The 24,592-nt window shown below is 39.4% G+C and overlaps 1 protein-coding gene across 7 annotated transcripts in view; it reads left to right on the forward strand.

Moving 5' to 3' along the window:
• The window catches only part of AOPEP (aminopeptidase O (putative)), a 194,842-nt gene that overhangs the window by 10,582 nt on the left and 159,668 nt on the right, over positions 1–24,592 (forward strand). For all 7 annotated transcript variants that reach the window (XR_009558309.1, XR_004691556.2, XM_060280102.1 and 4 more), the window contains 3 exons: positions 3,049–3,215; positions 13,701–13,857; positions 15,775–16,023. Coding sequence is in view for 5 of the 7 variants with exons in the window: in XM_060280102.1 (XP_060136085.1) it covers positions 3,049–3,215; positions 13,701–13,857; positions 15,775–16,023 (573 nt within the window). In the remaining 2 variants the exon portion in view is untranslated. The remainder of the gene's footprint in view (positions 1–3,048; positions 3,216–13,700; positions 13,858–15,774; positions 16,024–24,592) is intronic.

Consider the following 24,592-nt stretch of genomic DNA (forward strand, 5'->3'; position numbering starts at 1 on the left):
CACACACACACATTTAAAAGGCTGTAGAATATTAATCAGCCAAAGGCTTGGTTGGAGAGGAACATTTTTGACTGGCACATACAAATATAAAATGAAGGTGCCAGGTGAACCTCCCTGGGGAGAGGATTCAACAAATGGGGAGCCACTGCAGAAAAGGCCGATATCCGTGTTGCCACCCTCTGAACCTCACATGGAGGAGGCACATGAAGAAGGACCTCGGATGATGAATGCAGAGTCATAGAGTTGGAAGAGACAACAAGGGTCATCCAGTCCAAGCCCCTGCCAAGCAGGAAACACCAAAGCATTCTTAACATATGGCTGTCAAGCCTCTGCTTAAAGACCTCCAAAGAAGGAGACTCCACCACACTCCTTGGCAGCAAAATCCACTGTCGAACAGCTCTTACTGTCAGGAAGTTCTTCCTAATGTTTAGGTGGAATCTTCTTTCTTGTAGTTTGAATCCATTGCTCCGTGTCCGCTTCTCTGGAGCAGCAGAAAACAATCTTTCACCCTCCTCTATATGGCATCCTTTTATATATTTGAACAGTCTGGGACTGTTTGTATGGGCAGAGGCTATCCTTGAGGTCCTGAGCAGTTGAAGGCTGTTTAGGTCAAAACCAGCACTTTGAATTGGGCCTGGAAACTAATTGGCAGACAGTGCAGTTGGGCCAGGTTCGGTGTAATATGTTCAAACCGTATTCCCCAGTGAGCAATCTGGCTGTTGAATTCTGCACCAGCTGAAGCTTCCAAACCATCTTCAGAGGCAGCCCTACATATAATGTGTTGCAGTAATCAAACCTAGAGGTTACTAGAGCATAGACAACAGAAGTTATGTTATCCCTGTCCAGATAGGTGCGCTGCTGGGCCACAAGCCAAAGCTGATGGAAGGCACTCCGCGCCACTGAGGCTATCTGCGCCTCAAGCTACACCAGATGAGTGAAGAGTACTCCCAAGCTATGTACCCGCTCCTGCAGAGGAATTGTAACCCCATCAAGAGCAGGCAACCTCCCATCCATTCGGTCTAGGGAACTACCCACTAACAGTGCCTCAGTCTTATCTGGATTGAGCTTCAGTTTGTTTTCCATCCTTTTGGTTTTTCTGGAGTGTTTGTACTTAGGCTAATGAGACAGATTGGGGATACTGTTGGTGTACTGCCCACTCTACTGCTCAACCGTCTCTGTATCTGAGCTGACACATATGATCTCTGACATTGCATTAAGAGGTCCTAAGACTGTTAATGTCAACCATCACCCAGAGGAACTGTTTGGGACTTCATAGTCACCATGACAACCATGGATTTGTCTAAACATGTTATTGGGTAAGTTACCCAGGCACTCTGAGGTCCTTCTCTGGATCCCTCTTCTGAGGGAGACTTGGAGGGTGATAATAAGGGAGAGGGCCTTTTCAGTTGTTGTTTCCTACCTATGGGACGTCCTACCCAGTGAAGTCTGTCTAATGTCTTTGTTGACATATTTTCAGTGCCAGGTAAATTCTTAGCTTTATTCACAGACTTCTGATGGACTGGGATGATTTTGGCCTACTGTTAGTGTGCTGCCATAGTTTCTTATGGCTGTTATGGGGTTTGAGTGTAATGAATTGTAGGTGATGTTTGAAAATGTTAATGTTTTATATGATTTTGAAACAAGATATTGTATATTTATGTTTTTGAAGACCTTTTAGTTAACAAGTGATTTAACAAGTCTAATATTTCTGTTCCATGAATTAACAGTTCATTAAATTACTGCCTAATGTAGTGTAATCTGGTGAATAGGTGGACATTTCCCACTAGAGTTTGTGAGGATTTAAAAAAGAGAAGAGTGGCAGTCAGTTCCATAAAGGCATTCTTATGAATATTTTTAGCTCTAGTGTTAAAGTCTCTCTGTGTGGAAGGATAACAGCATGTGTCAGGTAACAGGTGGTCTGGCTGTGCTTCCTCTCCCTTCAGTGAATATCATGATAAAAGAGTGGGCCCTGCTGGGCTACTGCAGTAAAAGTCTTGAGAAGACAGAAATAAAAGGCCACTGGGCTTTGTAGCTTCCTAACTATTTCATTTAAAATTTTGTACTTAATATGTGAAAGTTTGAAAATTTGAATAGACTTTCTGTATCTCTGGAAAGAAGTGTGACCAGAATAAATAAATTATATTGTAAACTACTCATTTCAGAGAATTAACAACATTCTAGCTGTCCTATGTACAAAAAACGAATCCTGTGTCTGGTCTGTTAGTCAACCACCCTTCGTTTAATCCAGGCTGGCATGCTGATGAAAAATATGAATCCAGACCAGTGCTATACAGGTGACCTATGCTGATAGAAATGTGGCAAAACCTGCCCCAGTTCAGACCACGAAATGGCCAGAGGCTAGGACAGGGTTAGCCCCCATTCCAAACAACTCCTTGAGTACAACCTTTGTCTATTTTCTACATATGTGAGTGGCTGCCATTCACTAGTGGGGGCAAAGCAAAACGCTGGACTTGGGAAATCATTGTGGACTCAGCCTGCCTTCCCTCACTATACTGCATAATCTGACCCTCAGTGACAGGGATTCTGCAGGAAGCTGCAGTGTCACTGTGTGTGGACTGTCTTGATAGTCATTGTGCTCCCACACTGGAGAACTGCACCACAACAGCCAGACCATCCTTTCACACAGCCAGTCAAGCCTGCCTTAATGGCAGGCATTTTCTTGTTATAAAATGTTTGATCAATTTATGGATATTTCCATAATATCTATGACATTTGATCATATATATCTACCATATGATATTTGATCACTTCATGGATATTTCCATACTATGACATGATTCTAAGTAGTGAAAAAGTGTTCTTCTTTTGTAGCAAATATGTCTTGTGTTTCTGTCCTGCCTTATGGTTGCCAAGAAATGAAAGATGCATTTTTAAAAATCCAGTATTTTTATTCTTTCTTCTGAGGACAGAAAGAGACCAGATGCACTGTGGGTATTGATACTTTGAATTTCTATTCCTACTGGGAACTCGGTTTTCTGCAATTATGGTGTACATTACTTCACTCTTATCTTTTTCTCTTCCCTATAGGCCATGTGTTTATACAGCGGGGTCTCCAATAAACAACAGGGCCCTTTTTCCATGCCAAGAACCGCCTGTTGCCATGTCAACATGGCAAGCTGCAGTCCGAGCAGATGCATGCTTTGTTGTTTTAATGAGTGGTGAAAATGTAGCGGAACCAACAGAATCTGAAGAAGGTACAGCATGTATTTGCCATCTGAATGTATGCTACAAAATGACATTTGATAAGTGTTTTATATCAGAACAGAGCTTCTGCCACATAGTCCTTTAAAATTCCCAGGCTCTCCTTTTTAATTAACCTTTCTTTGACTCTGCCTCTTTCTGGTTCCCATTGCATTCTACTTTCTTTTGCATGTCTCATTCCTTTATTGGTCTGTTTCTTCTGGTTATGCCTTCATTCCTGGTAAATCCCTTTCTCTCCTTGCAAAGTCTTGGACTTTCAGGAGCTAGTAATTCTGTAGATGTCACAAATGTGTTACTATCCTTTTTCTTAGCTTAAGAGACTAATAACAATAAGATGTTCATGTATCATAACAGCTTATAAGATATTGGAATCCTGATCTAAAATGTTTGTGAAACTGTGTTTACTTGTGATATTGGAATGATGCTCTTACGTAGTGGATGAAACCAGAGTGATATATTAATTAATTAATAATATAGTGATCAGACTATTTATTTTATTTCATAATTTTTCTGTACTGCTTGATTGTAAGAATAAGCCTCAAAGTGGTTTACAGAAAGTATTTGCATAGAACTGGGGAGATGTTGGTTTGAATCCTCACCACTGAAGCTAACTGGGTAACTTGGGACACTCATGGTCTTTCAGCCTAACCTACCTAAAAGGGTTACTGCAAGGATAAAATGGGGAAGGAACCATGAAATGAATGTGCCAAATAAGTAAATGTGCAAAATATTCTTATAGTGGATACTGCACTGGGCCTGCCTAAAGGCATTGTTTTTGTTGGGTTGGGAGATCTTTGGATTGAAATATATTTTGAAATATATTTTGTTTTAGCAAGCCTTTTAGAAATGTGCAAGGCTCATTTCTGCTTTTCCATTTTGGTGTAGGCATTGAACCAGTTTGCTTGACTTTAAAGTGCAATCCAAATGCCTTGATCATTGCTGCAGGGGAGGGGGGTTAGGCTATAGTGGCCAGCTATCTGCTGGCATCTTTAGGCTTCCAATGGAGTGGGGTAGGGGCTCCAGCAGCTGTGCAGGCACCCAGTACAGCTGTGGAAAGCACAATGTATGGAACATTACTGCTGACAATATTGCCAGTGGTAGCTAGCATAGGGCATTAAAACAAAAGTTATGGGTAAAGCCAACCATGGGTCCATCAGATCCTAATCTGCTCTATCTCCCTGAGATGGGATAGCCCGGATCTAGCACAGAAAAAAAGTCATCACCTGCACCTTCTGTCCTGGTTTTCAACCGCTCTACTCTGTCTCACTGATCCCAGGCCAGGTTTATTGCTTTATTAGTTTTAACCAACTGAAACCCAGATGCGTGTTGCAAACACAAGTAGGGAGATGCAGTGCAATCCTCTGTATGTTTCTCAGAAGCTACCTAGAAATCTTAGAGTGCAATTTCCTGACTATTAGTTATAGTTTATTTCTGTGCTGATTTTTGACTGAAAATTCTCCAAATATGGCTCCCGAAAGTTAATACAAATACAAAATTCAAACAATTAAATGCAACTTTTTAAAAAAAACAGATGGCAACAATATTCTTTAGAAAAACAAAACTAGGGTTGCAGAGGATTCTAGATAGCTCTGCTTTTTTGGATGAAGTTTCCTGTTTTGCCCTCCTCAGATTCATGTATGGATCAAAACATAAATCTGTGGATTAAGTTGCCTAATCAACAAAATGAACCATGCAAAGGTGCCACACCTATGAGGTAGTCCAAAGGCTACCCCTTCCTTTTAATGTTTTTTAATTTTTAAACTGCTTAGAACATCTCTGGGGCTGCATGGTTAAAAATCTCATATGATATTGTCCCAGGAAGTGACTGTGTATCATAATGTACAGCCCCTTTCAGTGGAACTGTACTTGGGTAGGGAGGGGAGAAGCAATTTGTCAGGAAGGACTGTAGATTATGTTGTACATTCACTTCCTTGGAACATTTTGAAAAGAAAAATCTTAGTGTATAGCCATGGAACTGTTTTATGCAGCTTTGAATGTTGAAGACAAAGACAAACCTTGGACCATCTCATGAGTACTGTTTGTCTGTGTAAAAATGGGATGAAATGGAGCTTTTTTTAAAAACAAAATGGGCACAAGATGGGAGTACAGTGATTTGTCCATCCCTTCTCACAATAACAATTTCTGATTGGGTAAAATGTGTCATGTCAGTTGTGTAAGATTTATGTGTGGATTTTATTCATTTATTTATTTTACAGTAGTACCTCGCAAGACGAATGCCCTGCAAGATGAATTTTTCGCAAGACGAATGCATCTTGCGATCTGATGGTGACTTGCAAGACGAATTTGTTTTGCGAAAAATTTGTCTTGCGAATCGCGGTTTCCCATAGGAATGCATTGAAATTTATTAAATGCGTTCCTATGGCCAAAAAAAGGATTTTCAATGCATTCCTATGGGAAACTGTGATTCACAAGATGAATTTTTCTCAAAATGAATTGCCTTGCGGAACGAATTAAATTCATCTTGTGAGGCACCACTGTATTTGTATGCCACTTTCCCACACAAAAACCATGCTCAAAGCGGCTTACAACAAAGAAACAGGGATGCATTTCAAACAAATACTACAAAACAATTTCATAAAAACATAGCAAAACAACAGCATAATAATTTCATCATAGCAAAACAAAAATAGAATACCATACAATAAACACATTTCAATACTACAGTGGTACCTTGGTTCTCAAACGGAATCCGTTCTGGAAGTCTGTTCGGCTTCTGAAACATTCGAAAACTGAGGCGTGGCTTCTCATTGGTTGCAAGAGCTTCTTGCACTCAGCAGAAGCTGCCTCGCACATCCGGGTTCTGAAAAATGTTCGAAAATGGAAGCATTTACTTCTGGGTTTTCGGCATTCAAGAACCAAAACATATGACAATGGAGGCGTTCAGGAACTGAGGTACCTCTGTATAAATAAAACAAGATTACTTAAACAACATGCAACATCCAATAGCAAAACTAACAAGGAGCTTCACAGTTTCACCTTAGTCCAAGAAACACCCCTCCTATGATGTTGCTCCCATAGTATCCCTCTCCTTTTTATAAGGCTTCCAAGGGCACAGGGTGGGGTCGCTGTAAACACCCCTCCCATTATATTGTCTCATAAGAAACACAATAAGAATTCTTGTGAATCAGACCAAAGTCGTATCTAATCCAACATTCTGTTTGTGCAGTCGCCAGTCAGATGCCTGTGGGAAGCCCACAAGTAGAACATTAGCACAACAGCCCTGCCCCTCTCAGCACTCTTGTTTGTGTTGTGCTGGATTACCGGTATAATTATAATATGCTTGACTGAAAAGTGAGGTATAAATATTATAAATATGTACATTTGTTTCTTTCCCCTTAAAATGCATGGAAGTGGTGACTAGGAAGGGACAAGGGCTCCACGTAACAGTTGAGCATCTTTATTTTATAATCTAGTATATATCCCCTAGAACAAATAGCTGTGTGAGATACGTCTGCATTGAGAGATGGTGTCTAGAACATATAAGTGTTGCAGGGGGCTGTAGGGACACTCAGTATAGGGTCAGCCCAGGACATTTTGCTGCCTGAAGTGAAGAACAAGATGGTGGGCCCCCTTTCCTCATTTCATTTACAGAAGCCAGCTCTACCTGTGGGTGGCAGGTTAGTTTATAGGGTGCCAGACAGGTTAGTGTCACACACAACTCTTTCCTCCAATATTACACTGCTACTTGCACACTCTCCAGCATTTGCTGCATGAGGTGACCGCCTTACTCTGCTGCCAGTTAAGACCAGCCCTGCCTGAATGTGTAAAAAGTGATGTAGGGGTTTTAGGACACAAGAGAGGTATGACCATTAATTTTTCAGTGGTGAGAGGAAAAATATACATACTTTTTAAAGGGCACTGTTCCAGTGCATATTCTTGTGCTTAGACTTATTTGCAATAATTTCTAGAGGGCTTTTCAATATGCAAAGGACTCAGCTAGATTGGTAAAGAAAAAGCGTTTTATATGTGTTTTATATGCGATATAACACCGTGACACCAGGTGGTGCTGTGGAGTCCTGTCTTTCCCTATTGGATTTCCCTGTATGAGTTTACTACGCATTTAACTGAATTGCTTCTCTGACGTGTCTAGATCTAGCCTATGTGCTTAACTGCTTCTTATCCTGATTATATGCATGCTACTCAGAAGTAAATCCCATTAAGTTCATTTTGGACATTTTCCATCTATACCGTATTTTTCGCTCCATAGGATGCACCTGACCATAGGACGCACCTAGTTTTTAGAAGAGGAAAACGGGAATTTTTTTTTTGCTTTCTTGAATTGTCCTAGGCATAGCAGCCAACTTCTAGAGGCCTAGGTGCCTTTGCTCCCCCCCCCCCAAATTAAATATTTGAGGAAGCTTCTTTTGCAAAGGGGGAAAGCTCCATTTTTTTTAAGGATCAGCTCAAAGTTGTGCAGCTTTTCTGCAAATGGGGAAAGCCCTGGTTTTTTTTGGGGGGGGGGAGGTAAGCTCAGAGTTGTGCATCTTTTTTGCAAAGGGGGAAAGCTCCATTTTTTAGGATCAGCTCAAAAGTTGCTGAGTTTCCTTGCAAAGGGAAAAAAAATCCTGTTTTTATGGGGTTCAACTCACAGTTCTGCAGCTTCTCTAGGAAAGGGACCAATTTCTACAGTTTGCAGACAGATAATCTAGTCAGCCAGTCACATGTCTCCCTCTGCAGACAACAATGGAGGCCTAGGCGAGGGGCCGGGAAGGGAGCTAGCTCTCTTATCTCCCTCCCCGATCTCTTGCAATCAGCTGCTGAGCGGGTTTCATTTCAACATGCTTATTCCCTCTTGTTAGCCTTTAGCTCTTTCTTAAAAAAATTTAAAGCATGATCTGCCTTTAGCCCCTGGGCAATTTGGCTCCAGGGACCACACATTCGCTCCCTAAGACGCACAGACATGCCCTCTTACTTTTTAGGAGGGAAAAAGTGTGTCTTATGGAACGAAAAATACGGTAGGTGTTTATAACTGGAATCTTAGAACCTTCCTCAAACTCTTTAAGATATATGGTGACAATGTACATGGACAATTTCTGTAATTGAAATCATGTTTATGAAATGCTACATATTTTAGCAGTTTAACCAATTCTTACATTATTTTGCTAATTTGGTAAAAAAAAAAGTTCTATGCAAATCAGTGCTAATTTCAGTGTCAGATTAATATAATATTTTAGTGGATTTTTAAAAAAAGAAAATGTAAAATATTTTTCAATATTATTCTGAAGGCCTTCAGGCAACAATCCAAACTTAAATCAAAGTCAGCAATATCCTTAATTGAAGGGGATGATAAGTGGCGGGGAAACAAATACAAGAACCGTTAAATCAAATCTATTTCAATGTGTTTTCGTTGCGAATAAGTGATGTAAAATATATTACAATCAGTCCTAAAACAATTTAAATTGCAATAATACACTTAGAATGCTATTTTATTAGCATTCTAATAATATAGCACTATTGTTCCAAATGTAGAAATAATGTTGCTTCAAATAATATATTTCTGCATAGCTTGTGAACAGTATTTACATGCAAACTTTTGTTTAAAATTTGCTGTAGGAACTGCAGGAAACGTGAGTCACAGTTCAAAGTCTTGTCAGTGTTTCTGCATACTAGTTGGACCATTTCAGTGCCACATGGAAATTTGCATTGCTTCCATGAATATTTCTTTCATTTCCACCCTAGGTGGTGCTGTGTCCAAGGGAGCCACGCAAGGGCATACTATTGAGACAATAGCACCAAAAATACTAAAGGAAGATGAGAATTTAACATTAAGGGCAGAAAGGCGAAGCCCAAGAAAAGAGAAAAGCTGCATCAGGAACAGAGAAGAAGACAATCAAGTTTAGTTAGTTAATTTTTTTTAAGTTCAGTGAGTTCTTTGAAACAATAAAAGGAGGACTAATAAGAATTAACATGAGAGATTAATGAGACTACAAAAGAAAATAGGCAAAAACTGAATCCTTTGTAGTTTCAGGAAATATTGTGCACAATAGGAATACAGCATACGGTAGGTATGTGAACATAGTTTCAGAATTTCCAGCTGTAGTGAGGACTACAGCTGCCACAGTCCACAAGTCCTGCAGAACCTTGATAATAAGGTTGGATCATAGCAAGACTTCTGTAAATGGAAGGGCTGGGTTCACAAGAGGACTTTGTTCATGAAGGGATCAAGATCCAGTGAAGGATCACACTGCTTGAAGGGGAGGGAGAGTCAGTTTTTACTGACTTCCCCCTGTGCCTCCTCTCATGCTGTTCTGGAGACTCCCCCAATCGTGCAGAGCAAATTTTCCACCGGCACAGGGGGCTGAAGGGAGAGAGGGAATTAGGAAGGGTCACATCCACCCTTTCATGGAGAGGAGAATCACATGAATCAAGCTTTGCTCAGGGCACTCCTACTAGTGTGAACAAACTCAAGATCCCAGTCTATGTGTCAATAGGAAGAGTTCTAAAATCGTAGTTATCATTTCATAACTTTAAAGTGTTCACAACAGTTCATATGCATTTTCTTAGTAATCCTTACTGAGATGAACAATAACATAATTAAGCAATCCCCATATTTCAGAAGAAAAATTGAGGGTGAGAAATAGTGACTTACCCAAGAGTCAAACTAGGTGTGATGGGAGAATCCACATTTATTTATCAATTTACATCTAGAATTGGGGGAAGCAACAAATAGAGTGCACACATGTGAAGATAGGGAGATTTCTCCATTTTACGTCACTGTCTAGTTTGGCCCTAAGGCAGCCTAGTAATTTATAGTAGATGAACAATTTGAACCAGGGACTTCCTGGTTCACAGCTCTGTCTCTAAGCCACAATGATAGAGTAGTCGTGCATAGCAGATGTGGTGGTGGTATGCAGTATGTAAGCAGCTTTTCTCTGGAATCTGTGAGGAGAGAGAAAAAGATAAAAAGAGAAACAGCTGTTTAATGAAACTTCACATGTTGCAGTTTCACTCCTGATTAATGGTGCTAATGCTGCTTGCAACCTAGGTGTTGCATTCTATTTGACTGTTTTCATTACACTGTAGTGCAGGATTGGTAAAAATATTTTGTCTTTTTAACATTGTTTGCAAAGCTGTGTACTTAAACCACTGTTTAAGTACTAAACCCCCTGTTTTTGTATCCCTATTTTTTGTTTTCTTTATACTGTTTTCTTGCTTGCCATCTTTTTTGTTTGGGATATTGACTCTCAGTTTGGATGCTTTTTCTTCAATTATTATCTCTCATATAATTTCACAGTTTACTGTTTGACTTGAAAATTACCACTGTGGACACTTCCAGGCAACCCACTGAGCATTCATCATGATTTGTTTGTATGGAGATTAGATTACACTGGCCATTTAATGAGGGTTTATTCTTATTTGTTTGTGGACAGATTAGATGCCATTGTTTTGTTACAATTTCTAGGACATTTTCTCATCACATTTCTTATCTCAGGAAGTCAAATCTTTTTGAGAAATGATTTTGTTTTGTTAGACCTCTTAAGTAGCTACACATAAATTTAATCAACTCCCTGAATTTGCCAAGTAAGTGCTTGAATCCTGCCCCGGAATATTGACAGTCTGGAAGCACCCTATGTTTTTTTTCGTAGAATTTGGGGGCAGTATGAATGAAGCAGAAGACATCAAGAAGAGGTGACAAGAATACGCAGAGGAATTATACCAGAAAGATACAGAGGTCTCGTATACCCCAGGTAGTGTGGTTGCTGACCTTGAGCCAGACATCCTGGAGAATGAAGTCAAATGGGCCTTAGAAAGCACTGCTAATAACAAGGCCAGTGGAAGTGATGATATTCCAGCTGAACTATTTAAAATTTTAAAAGATGATGCTGTTAAGGTGCTACACTCAATATGCCAGCAAGTTTGGAAAACTCAGCAGTGGCCAGAGGATTGGAGAAGATCAGTCTACATCCCAATCCCAAAGAAGGGCAGTGCCAAAGAATGCTCCAACTACCGCACAATTGTGCTCATTTCATATGCTAGCAAGGTTATGTTTAAAATTCTACAAGGCAGGCTTAAGCAGTATGTGGACCGAGAACTCCCAGAAGTGCAAGCTGGATTTCGAAAGGGCAGAGGAACCAGAGACCAAATAGCAAACATGCGCTGGATTATGGAGAAAGCTAGAGAGTTCCAGAAAAACACCTACTTCTGCTTCATTGACTACGCAAAAGCATTTGATTGTGTCAACCACAGCAAACTATGGCATGTTCTTAAAGAAATTGGAGTGCCCAATCATCTCATCAGTCTCCTGAGAAATCTCTATGTGGGACAAGAAGCTACAGTTAGAACTGGACATGGAATAACTGATTGGTTAAAAATTGGGAAAGGAGTACGACAAGGTTGTATATTGTCTCCCTGCTTATTTAACAAACAGAATTCATCATGCGAAAGGCTGGATTGGATGAATCCCAAACCGGAATTAAGATTGCCGGAAGAAACATAAACAACCTCAGATATGCAGATGACACAACCTTGATGGCAGAAAGTGAGGAGGAATTAAAGAACCTTTTAATGAGGGTGAAAGAGGAGAGCGCAAAATATGGTCTGAAGCTCAACATCAAAAAAACTAAGATCATGACCACTGGTCCCATTACCTCCTGGCAAATAGAAGGGGAAGAAATGGAAGCAGTGAGAGATTTTACTTTCTTGGCTTCCATGATCACTGCAGATGGTAATAGCAGTCACGAAATTAAAAGACGCCTGCTTCTTGGGAGAAAAGCAATGACAAACCTAGACAGCATCTTAAAAAGCAGAGACATCACCTTGCTGACAAAGGTCCATATAGTTAAAGCTATGGTTTTCCCAGTACAGTGGAACCTCGGTTTATGAACACCTCGGTTAACGAATTTTCAGTTTACGAACGCCGCGGACCCATCTGGAACGGATTAATTCACTTTCCATTACTTTCAATGGGAAAGTTCGCTTCAGTTTATGAACGCTTCAGTTTATGAACAAACTTCCGGAACCAATTACACCCATGCTTCGGGTTAAGTACGTTTCAGGTTGAGTACTCCACGGACCGTCTGGAACAGATTAATCCACTTTCCATTACTTTCAATGGGAAAGTTCGCTTCAGTTTATGAACGCTTCAGTTTATGAACAGACTTCCAGAACCAATTGTGTTCATAAACCGAGGTACCACTGTACTGTAGTGATGTATGGAAGTGAGAGCTGGACCATAAAGAAGGCTGATCACCGGAGAATTGATGCTTTTGAATTATGGTGCTGGAGGAGACTCTTGAGAGTCCCATGGACTGCAAGAAGATCAAACCTATCCATTCTTAAGGAAATCAGCCCTGAGTGCTCACTGGAAGGACATATCCTGAAGCTGAGGATCTAATACTTTGCCCACCTCATGTGAAGAGAAGACTCCCTGGAAAAGACCCTGATGTTGGGGGAAATGGAGGGCACAAGGAGAAGGGGGTGACAGAGGATGAGATGGTTGGACAGTGTCCTCGAAGCCACCAACATGAGTCTGACCAAACTGCGGGAGGCAGTGGAAGACAGGAGTGCCTGGCGTGCTCTGGTCCATGGGGTCATGAAGAGTCGGACATGACTAAACGACTAAACAACAACATGAATGAGGGAGTATATGGTAGAGCAAAAATACTTTTAGTCTTGGGACCTGTGTGTTGAAGCTGTTGAAGTCCAGTTGAAACCAATTCACATGTGGACTTATAAGTTGATTGCACAATATACTGATTGTGTTTCAAAATCACTGTTTCTCAGATGATTTGAAACCCGTCTGTACTGTTGGTTGGATCTGTGATAGCTGCTTCAGAAGTGCAAGTCTTCATTTGGTATTTCAGTCATCGTGGTCATACATTTGTGAACTAGGACATAAAGCTTCAAGGACAACAGAGCTGACCTGTCAGCATTCAGAGACTGAGAACTACTTTGGTTCCTCCCAGTTTACTGGATCTCAAGATTAAGGAAAAATCCATGCTCCCTTTCATCTGTTATGTGCAAAGACAACTTTCAAAGAGCAATTGGTTAGCTGGCCAGATCCAGTTCCCCATCCCTGAGATAGATGATGCTTGAGAAATAGTTACATCTGATGTTTAAAATTCAACCATACTATAGAAAGGAAGCTATTAGAGGGTCCTTTTTGATTCAGCCCTTAGTATCAAATTGAGTGTTTTGGATTATTTCTATAGAACCAAAGCTATTAAAATGGAAACAGGTCTGATTGTGGAGATGTGAACGCTATCGTGACACTTTTGCCTAATATTTTCAAGAATTGAATGGCTTACCTTTTCACTGTTGTATTAGATATTAAAAAAACAACAACTTCTATATAGTCATAAAGTGTGATCTTTTAAAAACAGTATGGTTGAATAATAAAATAACAACAAGAAATCTAACCTTCAGGCTTGGTGGGCAGTCGAATCAGAGAACAATGTATTGGATTTCGCAGCTCAAGTGCCAATGCAGAGCATAACTTGTGCTCTTTTTTTTCATAGGTGTATTAAATTGGTTTTATTATGTGACCATGCCAATGCCAGCATCTACATTCACTATTGCTGCAGGATGCTGGGCAGAAGTTAAAAGAAAAACTTGCGCAACTGATGTTCAGAGGAATGATGGGCTCTTTCCACTGTTGTCAAAGGCGGATGTCAGGTCGGTGATTACAGCTGAAAAATATGTACTTTAGAGAGCGTTCCATTTCCCCCCCTGTTATACAAGAAAATGAGTCATCATAATCAAGGAACAATAGCAGAACATGTTTAATCAAAGCAAAGAGAAACCATATAAGAGAAATTACTCCAATGGGCAAGGATGAGCAAAGGCGTGTTGCTTATGTTGAAAAAAGAGAGAGCATTCTTTGAGTAATAGAATTTGTTTCTACATGGATTCGCTGAAGTATGTGAAAAGTGAACTAAACTATGAACTATTATTTTGTCTGCATTATAATCCATTATAATCTTGTTTTTAAATCACTCAAGTTGCTTTTGTTCAAAACAAAACACTACAGTTAACATCTGTATGGTTGCAGATCTTCTAGTTGCATTCATAATACTAAGGAGGTACTCCTTAGGTGGGCATCCCTTTAGTTCAATAGCAGTCTACTTTCTGAGACTCTAACTCTGGTTTTTTAAAAATTCATAGAGAAGCAGTACTATGTCTTTGTACTTTCCATCCTTTTTCCAATTCAGCTATGTCTTAAGTATCCTGTTTCTAATAGTTGCTGTTTGCTCACATATTTGTAGTATGATAGGCTCACAGACAAACATACTGCAGTTGTGATACATTTGTTTTTAATGTTTTTGAGTCTGTAACAGATCATCAATTTCATGGCAAGATTTTGTTCAAAGGATTTTGAAATACATTGCTTTTAATATGTTCTGACTGTATACTATTCAAGATTAGAAACATCATTCAGAACATCTTCACGCAATAAGAATTTATTATCCAATATTCTACAGATGATAAACAGGTTAAGAGTCAGGAGTGAGCTCTTCACTCTCTTTCTTTTCTCATGTCTGCTTTAGCTATGCTTTACTGTTCTAATTGCATCAATGCTGACCAGAATTCCAATCTTAAAAACAGCTTTAAATGGATTTGTGAACCCTGGTTAAGATGGTTTATGTTTAGCGTATTCGTGTTCTCTTCAGAGCATGGAGGTACTGGCAATAATAAAGAAGATCCACCCTCCTTTTCTGATAAATGAGCAATTTGGGTGCTGTTAAAGTTGTAAATATGGAAGGGAAATTGTGTAGTTTAAATTATGTAGCCCTGGAACAGAAGTACATCATAATTTTTACCTATAGGGTAGGTCTTTAAAAAAGCTGGATCTCAACTTTTACAAAAGTAACTCAAAAGCAATTTACATTCAAGCCTACATTACATTAGTACCTAATGAGCCTGAAGAACTAGGAATTAGGAAGGGAGACATTTTTGTAGTATGTGAAGGATGTCATTCCAACTGATTAAAGTAAACATCACTTTTCTTCTTAGGATGTTTATTTTCCCCCCGATATATGCCTGATTTGTTTGCTTCATCTATTTTTCCCCTTGTATTATTCTTTATTATCTATACCTGTGTGAGAACCAACATGGATCAGTGGATGGCATATTAATTGCAGGTCTTCAAATATTAATTTAGACTTGAACCTCTTTAATGACATTCAGCATTATTTTATTTTATTTTTTTAATCACTACCATAACATATTCTCAAGGTTGTGGGGGATATAATAGTTGGAAAGTGGCTGTACAGCAGAGACATTCCCACAGACCTGCAGACTCAAGCAAGTCAGCCAAGCCACATGTCACTTGACCAACTTGATGTGAAAGGGAATATTTCAGCAGAAATATGTCTTATTAGTCAAACCCTGAATATCAGCAAAATGTTAATCTTTATATTGAATCTTATTAAGAGCAGCATATTTCCATGCTATCCAATTTTTTATCAATAGTTGTGATAGAAAGAGGAAAGAATTGGTCTTCCTAATGTCTTCTGGTTATCCATAGCTGCATTACCTAAGTATGCTCAGAACTTTACTTACTAGAAATAAGATACTATTTTTCAATTTCAGGTTGTTAGAACAAACTTGTGGTCATTTGCCATATCCTTGCCGCTTCCAAGATCCTGCTGCCACTTCTCAGGTGGTCATTCCTCATCGTGTCTTTGCTCCTCAGTGCCTTGAGAAATCCTGCAAAGAGGTTCTACTGCAACTGATTCCTCAGTGTCTCTCAGCTGCTTATGGTCTCCTGGGTACCCATCCCTTTTCTAGGCTTGATGTCTTGATTGTTCCACCCAACTTTTCCAGTCTTGGAATGGCCAGGTATTGATATTTTTCTATTTTTCCATGCATGTTTAAAGGTAAAGGGACCCCTGACCATTAGGTCCAGTCGTGACCGACTCTGGGCTTGCGGCGCTCATCTCGCGTTATTGGCCGAGGGAGCCGGCGTATAGCTTCCGGGTCATGTGGCCAGCATGACAAAGCTGCTTCTGTCGAACCAGACCAGCGCACGGAAATGCCGTTTACCTTCCCACTGTAGCGATACCTATTTATCTACTTGCACTTTGACGTGCTTTTGAACTGCTAGGTTGGCAGGAGCTGGGACCAAGCAATGGGAGCTCACCCCGTCGCAGGGATTCAAACCGCCGACCTTCTGACCGGCAAGCCCTAGGCTCTGTGGTTTAACCCACAGCGCCATCCACGTCCCTATGCAGAGCAAGCTAGATACCGAGAATAATTAGCAGGTGCGTGTTTACTCATCTGCTAATCATTCTTGGTATCTACCTTGCTCTGTTGTCCTTACCAGGCAGAAGAGCATTGTTCAAAATCCTATCTATATTTGTCATACCTGCTGTACTTCAGGAGATGCAAGACCAGTAGTAGTAAATCGTAGTTCAGCTGTAGCCATTTGGAAATTGAAAATGTGTTTTTGAAAATTACGATTGTGTTAAGATAAAGAGAACCAATAGCAAGAACCATGTCCACTACCTTTTGGCTGTTGGAGGCTAATTAATGCCCAGATAAGATAAAAGGTGGGATATAAATGTAGTAATAGGCATATAAATAATGACTATATCAACTGTTTAACACTAGTGTAAATTACTATATTTGAAATATCTTCCTTCAACATATGTACCGGTATCAGAAGGAGAGCAATGATAGATACCAATTATTCTACTGGGGTTAGCAGTGTGCTGTGTTAGCCGATTTATGGGAACAAATATAAAACATAAAGCCACAAATGACACCCTTAAAATATAGGCGCGTTGTCTGGAGGAAGTGAACCTCTTAAGTGAAAGAGATCCTGTTCTGATTTTGAGCACCCTGGAGGAATCTAGTTAATGGATGGTACAAATGATTCACATACACCACCAGTTATGTTTCTTGGGCTCCGCAGACACAAAAGAGCTATTCAGGGAATTCTGAAAAGGGAGCACAAAATAGACCTTCCCATTGGAGCTGTTACGAGGACAGAAAGGATATGTGGAAGCATTGTTTATATACTTACCAAAGAGATTCCGAGATTCTAATACTGGTAGCTGGTGGCAGTATTGGATTATTTGAAATGTTATGTCCTACTAAGCATTTGAGTTTTTCCATATTTTGACAGAACTACTAATAGCACTGTATTGTAAACAAGGAGATTCCCCTTCAGATGATGATTTATACGTTATTTCCATTTATAGACTGCTCTGAAATATCTTGGAGTGGTTTACAATTGATAAATGCATATATATTGTAAAGTACAATAAAACCATGTCAAATGATTCATAACAATATACAGAAACAATACCATGTACATAAACATAATACAAAAATAAATAAAGCTAGAGCACCTGCAAGGCATAAAATTTCAATCAACACAACATAACATACAGTCACTTAATCTCACTCAGCACCTATTTCACACAACCACTACAATCATTCATTACCTCCATCAACAACTCATACATAAATTACTGACACGTAGCCATATTACAACCCACATACAAAGGTCCGCTGCTGAGCCTAATCTCTGAAGCGCTAATAAACACATGCTCCTAATATTAGGAGCGCTAATAAATAATACTCCTCTCCTATCTCCCACCTGTGAGGGGCCCATATCTACCAGAGCATCCTCTTGCTCTGGGGGGTATAGAACTACAGTACTTCTATCCACTCCCAGGTTCCAACTATATAATCATAACATGCATAGTACTGCACAACCTCAGCACCTGATAACTGGTAGCAGACACAAACATCAGCTTCTCACTCAAGGTGGCCCTGAAGGTCACCATAAACTCAGATTGTTGGGTTTTTTCATATTTTGACATTGATCATTGGTTTGACTAAAGTACAGACTATAGGAACCGTGGTAAAATTGACTTATGTCATTACACACTTGGGAAAAGAAGGTTAATGTTCTGAACAGGCAAACTGTTGTTAATGCATTTGTTTCCTTTTGGGATAGTAAGACTGTTTATCTACTTGTGGCTCATAGGTCTTTGTATGTAGTATTTGTTCAAGATAATACAGTGCATGTTCAGATAAAAGAACAGGTGAATTCCCAGCATGCATACAGTGCAAGTGGGGAGTATTTGCATCAGAAATTAGTTCATGAATGAAACCAAAGCAAAATACCAATTATGATGAGAGTAATACCTGATTAAATTTAGAGTAAAGAGCTACATGTGAATGCGTCTTTGTGCATAAGAAAATATTTTTGTGGTTATTCTAATAATTCCAATTTTTTAATGTCTCAGTTACAAGCAGGAAGTGAAAAGAAGGGCACTTTCTCATGTTTCTTGTGCTGTTACATAAGTGTAAGAAGCTCACATATCTGACTACTTTTTGACACCTAAGAGAGTGTGTGTGTGTGTGTGTGAGAGAGAGAGAGAGAGAGAGAGAGAGAGAGAGAGGGAGAGACGTACGTACGTATGAAATTTATAATAACATAATATTCTTCTGGTTGATGGTGCAAGATATTCTGTACATCTAATTCCTGTCAGTCCTTACAGTAACAATGCAATGACATCAGTTCAGATATGCTCCTGTATTCCAGTGCTCCTTTACTACTTTATGTATTATTTTGATGCAGAAAGGATGCTGCGCTATGTATTTATTTAATCATCTGGCTGGCCTATCTGCAGTAGTATAAACATAACACAGCCTGCTGGCACAAAGGATCTGCTGTTCTGAGAATTCTAATTGTACTCCAGCCTGCCAGAGAAGGAAAGAGCTATAAATTTTCAGTCATTATCTTTAGATTTGGGATATTGTATGTGTGTGTCCATGTACGTCGGCAAGTCTGTTCCTCATTAGCCTTGTAGCTACTTCATTTTTAATGCACAAAAGTAGTACCATCTCTTATATGAGGGGGATGGTTATCTCACATTTCAGAGTAGGAAGAAATGATGGTGCTTCTTCCGCAGAAGAGCTTAATTAGAGGCTTGAGGTTGTATTTTCCAGCGGCCACCACTGCAGATTCAGCAGCATTTTCTTTCAAGACCTGCCGACGCCTTTTAAAGAAAAATCTTCCTTTGAAATCTTACTTACATGTCTTGCATGTATCATCATCTTATGTTTTTAATTTGCTATGGACTTTTATATGGTAAGAGAAACCTGATTACTTATTTAAAAAAATAAAAAATAGAGGCAGCCCCGCCTGCTTCTAGATCTTCAATAGAAACTTAGGGGTGGGTTTTTTGTTTTTTGTTTTGTTTGACAATGCCTAGGTTAGTATTGCCATTATCCAGTGATTCCTTTCAAGACAACAGAAAAGTGAATTGAAATTCCACAGTTGCTGTTTCCAGCATTAGCCCTGTTCTCTTGCTCTGCATCACACTTCCTATTTTCAGAGACTCCTCGTACCCAGTGGTGCCTATCACAAGCAAATTTTTATATGAGTGGTCTTTATGAAGCTGGAGGAAAGTGTCACAGTTAAAAAATAATAGTGTAAACATATTCTCCTCTGAGTCCTGAGATTTATTGAGTTTTGAGCTTTGATTGTTTCAGCAACATTTAATTAATTAACTAACTAACTAACTAACTAACCAACCACCTTTATCTTCCAAGTATCTCAAGGTGGTGTACATGGTTCTCCTCTTCCCCATTTCATCCCCACAACAACCCTGTGAGGTTAGGCAGGGCTAAGAGATGGTCTAGGTTACTCAGTGAACTTCATGGCTGAATGGGATTTGAATCCTGATGTCCCAGGTCCCAGTCCAACACTCTGACCATTATGTGTTTTTCTGTAGAGCAGTGATCATTTGAGTTGTAACCAATTGTCTGTGTAAGATGCTAAAGCTGTCGCTACATGCTCTGGTTACCTGCAGTGTTTTCTCTAGATGGGGCAATAGCAGTGCAGCCCTGTAGCTGCTGTTCATGCACTCCTCCTAGTGGTGCAGGAATAAAACTGCTAGCACATTTGAAAACTAAACTGAGTCCAGTATGGTTTGACTCTCCCACTCCCTTGAAAGTGAGGAGAGAAAAGGAGACCGAAAAAGTGATAAATGCAGTTCTTGTCGAACACAAGCTGGTGTTTTCCTGGAAAGAGCAATATTGGCTTATCCATGTGGTCTTTCCAGGCTTTAAGGTCCAGTATAGCATTAAATTGATGGCAGGAGTGGGGAGGAGGGGAGAGTTGACAAGTGCCTGCCAAGTTTTATACATTTATACCTTTATTAATGGCTAGAAGTAATTAATTAGACATAAGGTAGGAACATTCGAGAAAGATAACAGCAGCTGACTGTCAGTATAATGTAGGGATAAATAGTAAGTACTATTCTTGAAGCATTCATTATATATTAGTAGCGAACGAAAAGCTAACATAGGCCCTTTGTTGTATCAATCATATGAAAATTCAGTCAGTATCTAGTTAGGACATTAACTCCAGTGTATTCCAGATGCTAGCTTAGTTTTTTTTAAGGCTTGCCTAGAGGCAGGCTTTAGCGTTCTTATTTTGGCTTTATACTGTGTGATTGTTCTTCATCAAACATACAAAAATGGTTTAACTGCCATTAAAACTAGTTTGAGATGTTTAGTACTCAGCATATTCTCTGCTACTCATATAACTGCCTCAAACAGAGGGTGGCTTCAGATATAGAGATATGATGACAGAATGCCTGATTAACATGGCATTAATTGTTTGTGCTTCCTGAATCAAGCATCCTGTTGATGAAGCCAGTTTTCTGAATGCTGGATCTTATGTACTATCCATGCATAAGAGGAGAGTTATCAGCAGACTAGGGGGACCCTAGGAAATTAGGAAAATAATTCTAGTTGGGGAGAGTGGTAAAGTCCAATATGCAATACAACCATATGAAGATTAAGCATGTTCAGCTGCCACAAAAAATTGACCAACTGTTGAGGAGAGGAAGAGAAATTGAAAACTTGCTGGGAGAAGAATGGAATGGAGTATCATGAACAGGAGCACCCCACACTTCAACATTTTGTAATATACAAATTGAGAACTTCTACATTGCTGCATTGTGCATGAACATGGGAGGTATGAAGCAACAGGGAAGATATACTCTTTCATATAAAAGGCAGGAAAACAAGAATGGTTGGGAAGAGTTTTATGGTCTTAAAATTGGGGTTTGGAGTAGAATTTCCCTAGGGAAGTACCACAGTGTAGAGTGGAATGAATTTGGGAAATAATTGGGTGGAGTGTGGGGAAGTATGCCCCCTTTATTTAGAGGCACAGATGCAGAACCAATCTCAAATATTCAGGGTGAGTAAGAAACAGATTAAACACTTCAGCAAAATAGAATAACATTCCATTGCATTATAATATAACCATTATAAGTTGTCCAACATCTGATGACCACTTAAAAGCCAGTCCCAAAGAGGTTCACCTTTTGAAAAAGGCTTCAAGCTTGGTATCTGCTTAGGGAGGATCTGTGACTTGTGAGGAAGGCAGCCCCTGAGAATGCATCTTTTCAAACTTTCGCTATGTGGACCTCATACATAGGGGGGGGGCACTAGGTAGTGGTTTACATGCTGAAGATCCAAACTTAAGTTTCTGGCATCTCCAGTCAAGTCTGGGACACACTGCTACCTGGAAACCCTGGATAACTGCTGCTAGTCATTGGGGACCTCTCATATTAATTATAGGATAAAATTAAAATGGCTTTAGGGTGATTGTTGTGGTCAACATGTAAATAAGGGTCTTCCCTTCCCTTCCCTGTTTTTATTTTTACATAATATTTCTAGTATCTGCTTATACCACATTTCTTCAGAAATGTGACTGGCTTGGGTCTTCAGTTGTATGAAGTTTCCACCTACTGCCTGCAAATCTAGCTCATTATCTTTCCATTCTCATGTCAATTCCTGTTCAGAATCATTTTGTTTTCTGCCTTAGAAATGCCAGTACATGTTTCAGAAGCTTAAGACTTTGATTTTTTTATTTTTAAAAAAATATATTAGGTGGGGGCTCAACTGCATTATGCGTACCTTTTAATTAGTGGAATTTCCTTGTATTCCACTTACATAATCTCTCTCCTTTTACATAACATATAACTGATACCTTACTCGAAATAAATATTTTTTTAAAAAAATTGTCCAGTAGCACCTTAGAGACCAACTAAGTTTGTTCTGGGTATAAGCTTTCGTGTTATACCCAAAACAAACTTAGTTGGTCTCCAAGGTGCTACTGGACAATTTTTAATTTTTATTTATTCATTTTGACTACATCAGACCAACATGGCTACCTACCTGAATTCGATACCTTACTGTTCTAGGAAACAATTTTTAAGTCATTTTTTAAAATTGTGTGTGAATCACAGCTGGTTGGTTGCTGCTGACTTTTATTTGTCGACCGCCCTATCATTAGCTTGACTCTTCTTTAAAACATTCTACAGGCCATGCTTTAAGTCCAAAAGTCCTTTTTGGGGGGACAGTCACATTCATGTGGTAAACTGTTTTTAAAGATTACTGTGACAAGTGAGTCAAGGGCTGTCATCATTTACGGTATATGAAGTGATAAAAGTGATGATTTGAGGCATACCTATTCATATTATCTGTAGGAGCATTATGAGAAAATGTTCTACCTCTTAGCTAAACCTAAAGTCAAATTTGCTACCTCTTTGGAAATGGCCCTCCACTCAGTTGTCAATTGGGGCTCAAAACAAGATTTGGAGTACATCAAACACACAATATTTCCTTACCAGCATGCTGAACCACTTAGCCCATAAATGTGTAACAGATGTGTTTTGAGTCCAAGTCTATCATAGGGTGGAACATGCAGTAATTACCTTCTGGTGGAGCTAAAAGAAAGATGTAGGAAAAATGAGGCTGTTATGATTGAACTCAAATTGTGAGATCATTGCAGTGATGCTTCTAATTGGATTTCAATTTTTTTTATTCAGATATTACCAAAACTTCAACTTTTTTTTAAAAAAATCTTCAAAAACAATAATACATAGTCCCTGAAACACATTTGAACTAAATCTAGTTAATGGATAGAATAGAATTTTTGCATGTTTTCTCATTTCATAACCCGATATTTTTAAGAGAGAACCTCAGTTTAAATTAGAACTTTTTGAAGAACGGAAATTTGTGGAAACTGCTAATTATAATCCTGTTAATGTGGATCAGAGAATTGAACAAATAACCCTATTGGATGCCATGGCAAAATGGAAAAGATCAGTTATTTTCAGTGTGTCTCACTTTCAAACAATTGACTGTCCTTTTAACTGAAAATATTTTTCTTTTCTCCCTCATGTTAAGTGGGTGGTCATAATGTATAGTCTTACAGGGAGCGGAGAAGATTAAAGTATCAACAAAATATGGATTGCACCAAGATCCACATTGTTTGTCAGTCTGCAACTACACACTCTCCCACCTAATATAATTTCTGTGTGTTGCTTGATAAAGTGGGTGGGAAATGACTACAATTGTTAACTTCATGTATTACTGGAGATTCCAAGTTCTGGGTTTGTGAACATCCCCCAGGATTTATTGAAATCTGAATTGGGGTTAGAAAAAAAAGTGGACAATGACATGTCTTCTTCATCTCAGACACATATTGTGTCCAATTCAGATAAATCTTGTAGCTCTAGGTATCCTGCATTTTTCAAAATAATTAATCTGTTAAAAAAGATTTATAGACCACTTAATCACAAAACTGTTGAAGCAGTGTGCAGTACCTAGTTGCTATTCATACCTTTGGATGTTATTTCCTAACCAGGAAAAGCTTCAGTACAAGTAACAATTGGAATTGGAATTGGAATAATTGGAATGAGGGGAATACAAAGATATAACTTGCAGTCCAGAAAGCTTCTTCTTCTTCTTCTTCTTCTTTGGCGATCACTTGTAGCCGAGTAAGATTGTCTTCCATAAACATGGTTTTAACAATGAGTCCGTAAGTGACTGTGGAGGCCAATTCTGGATCCGCACGTCCTTCCACAGTGGGGACATTGGTTTCCGGGCGAGAGTTGATCACGGTGTAGATTTGCCAAGCGTGCCTTTCTTTTAGCATGTTTCTCCCTTGCGTCCTGAGATCGAGTGTCTTCAAAGCCCATGACACCTTTGGTAAAGGCTGTTCTCCAACTGGAGCGATCACAAGCCAGTGTTTCCCAGTTGTCAGTGTTTATACTACATTTTTTAAGATTTGCCTTGAGACAGTCTTTAAACCTCTTTTGTTGACCACCAGCATCACATTTTCCATTTTAAAGTTCGGAATAGAGTAGTTGATTTGGAAGCTGATCATCAGGCATCCGCACAACATGATCAGTCCAACGAAGTTGATGTTGAAGAATCATTGCTTCAACACTGGTTATCTTTGCTTCATCCAGTACACTGATATTAGTTCGCCTGTCTCTCCCAAGTGATGTGTAAAAATTTTCGGAGACACCGTTGATGCACAGAAAGCTGCACGTGTCTACTGACCATCTCACTTGAAGCAGCAGAC

The sequence above is a fragment of the Zootoca vivipara genome, chromosome 11 (genome assembly GCF_963506605.1).
Source record: "Zootoca vivipara chromosome 11, rZooViv1.1, whole genome shotgun sequence".
NCBI classification, from domain to species: domain Eukaryota; kingdom Metazoa; phylum Chordata; class Lepidosauria; order Squamata; family Lacertidae; genus Zootoca; species Zootoca vivipara.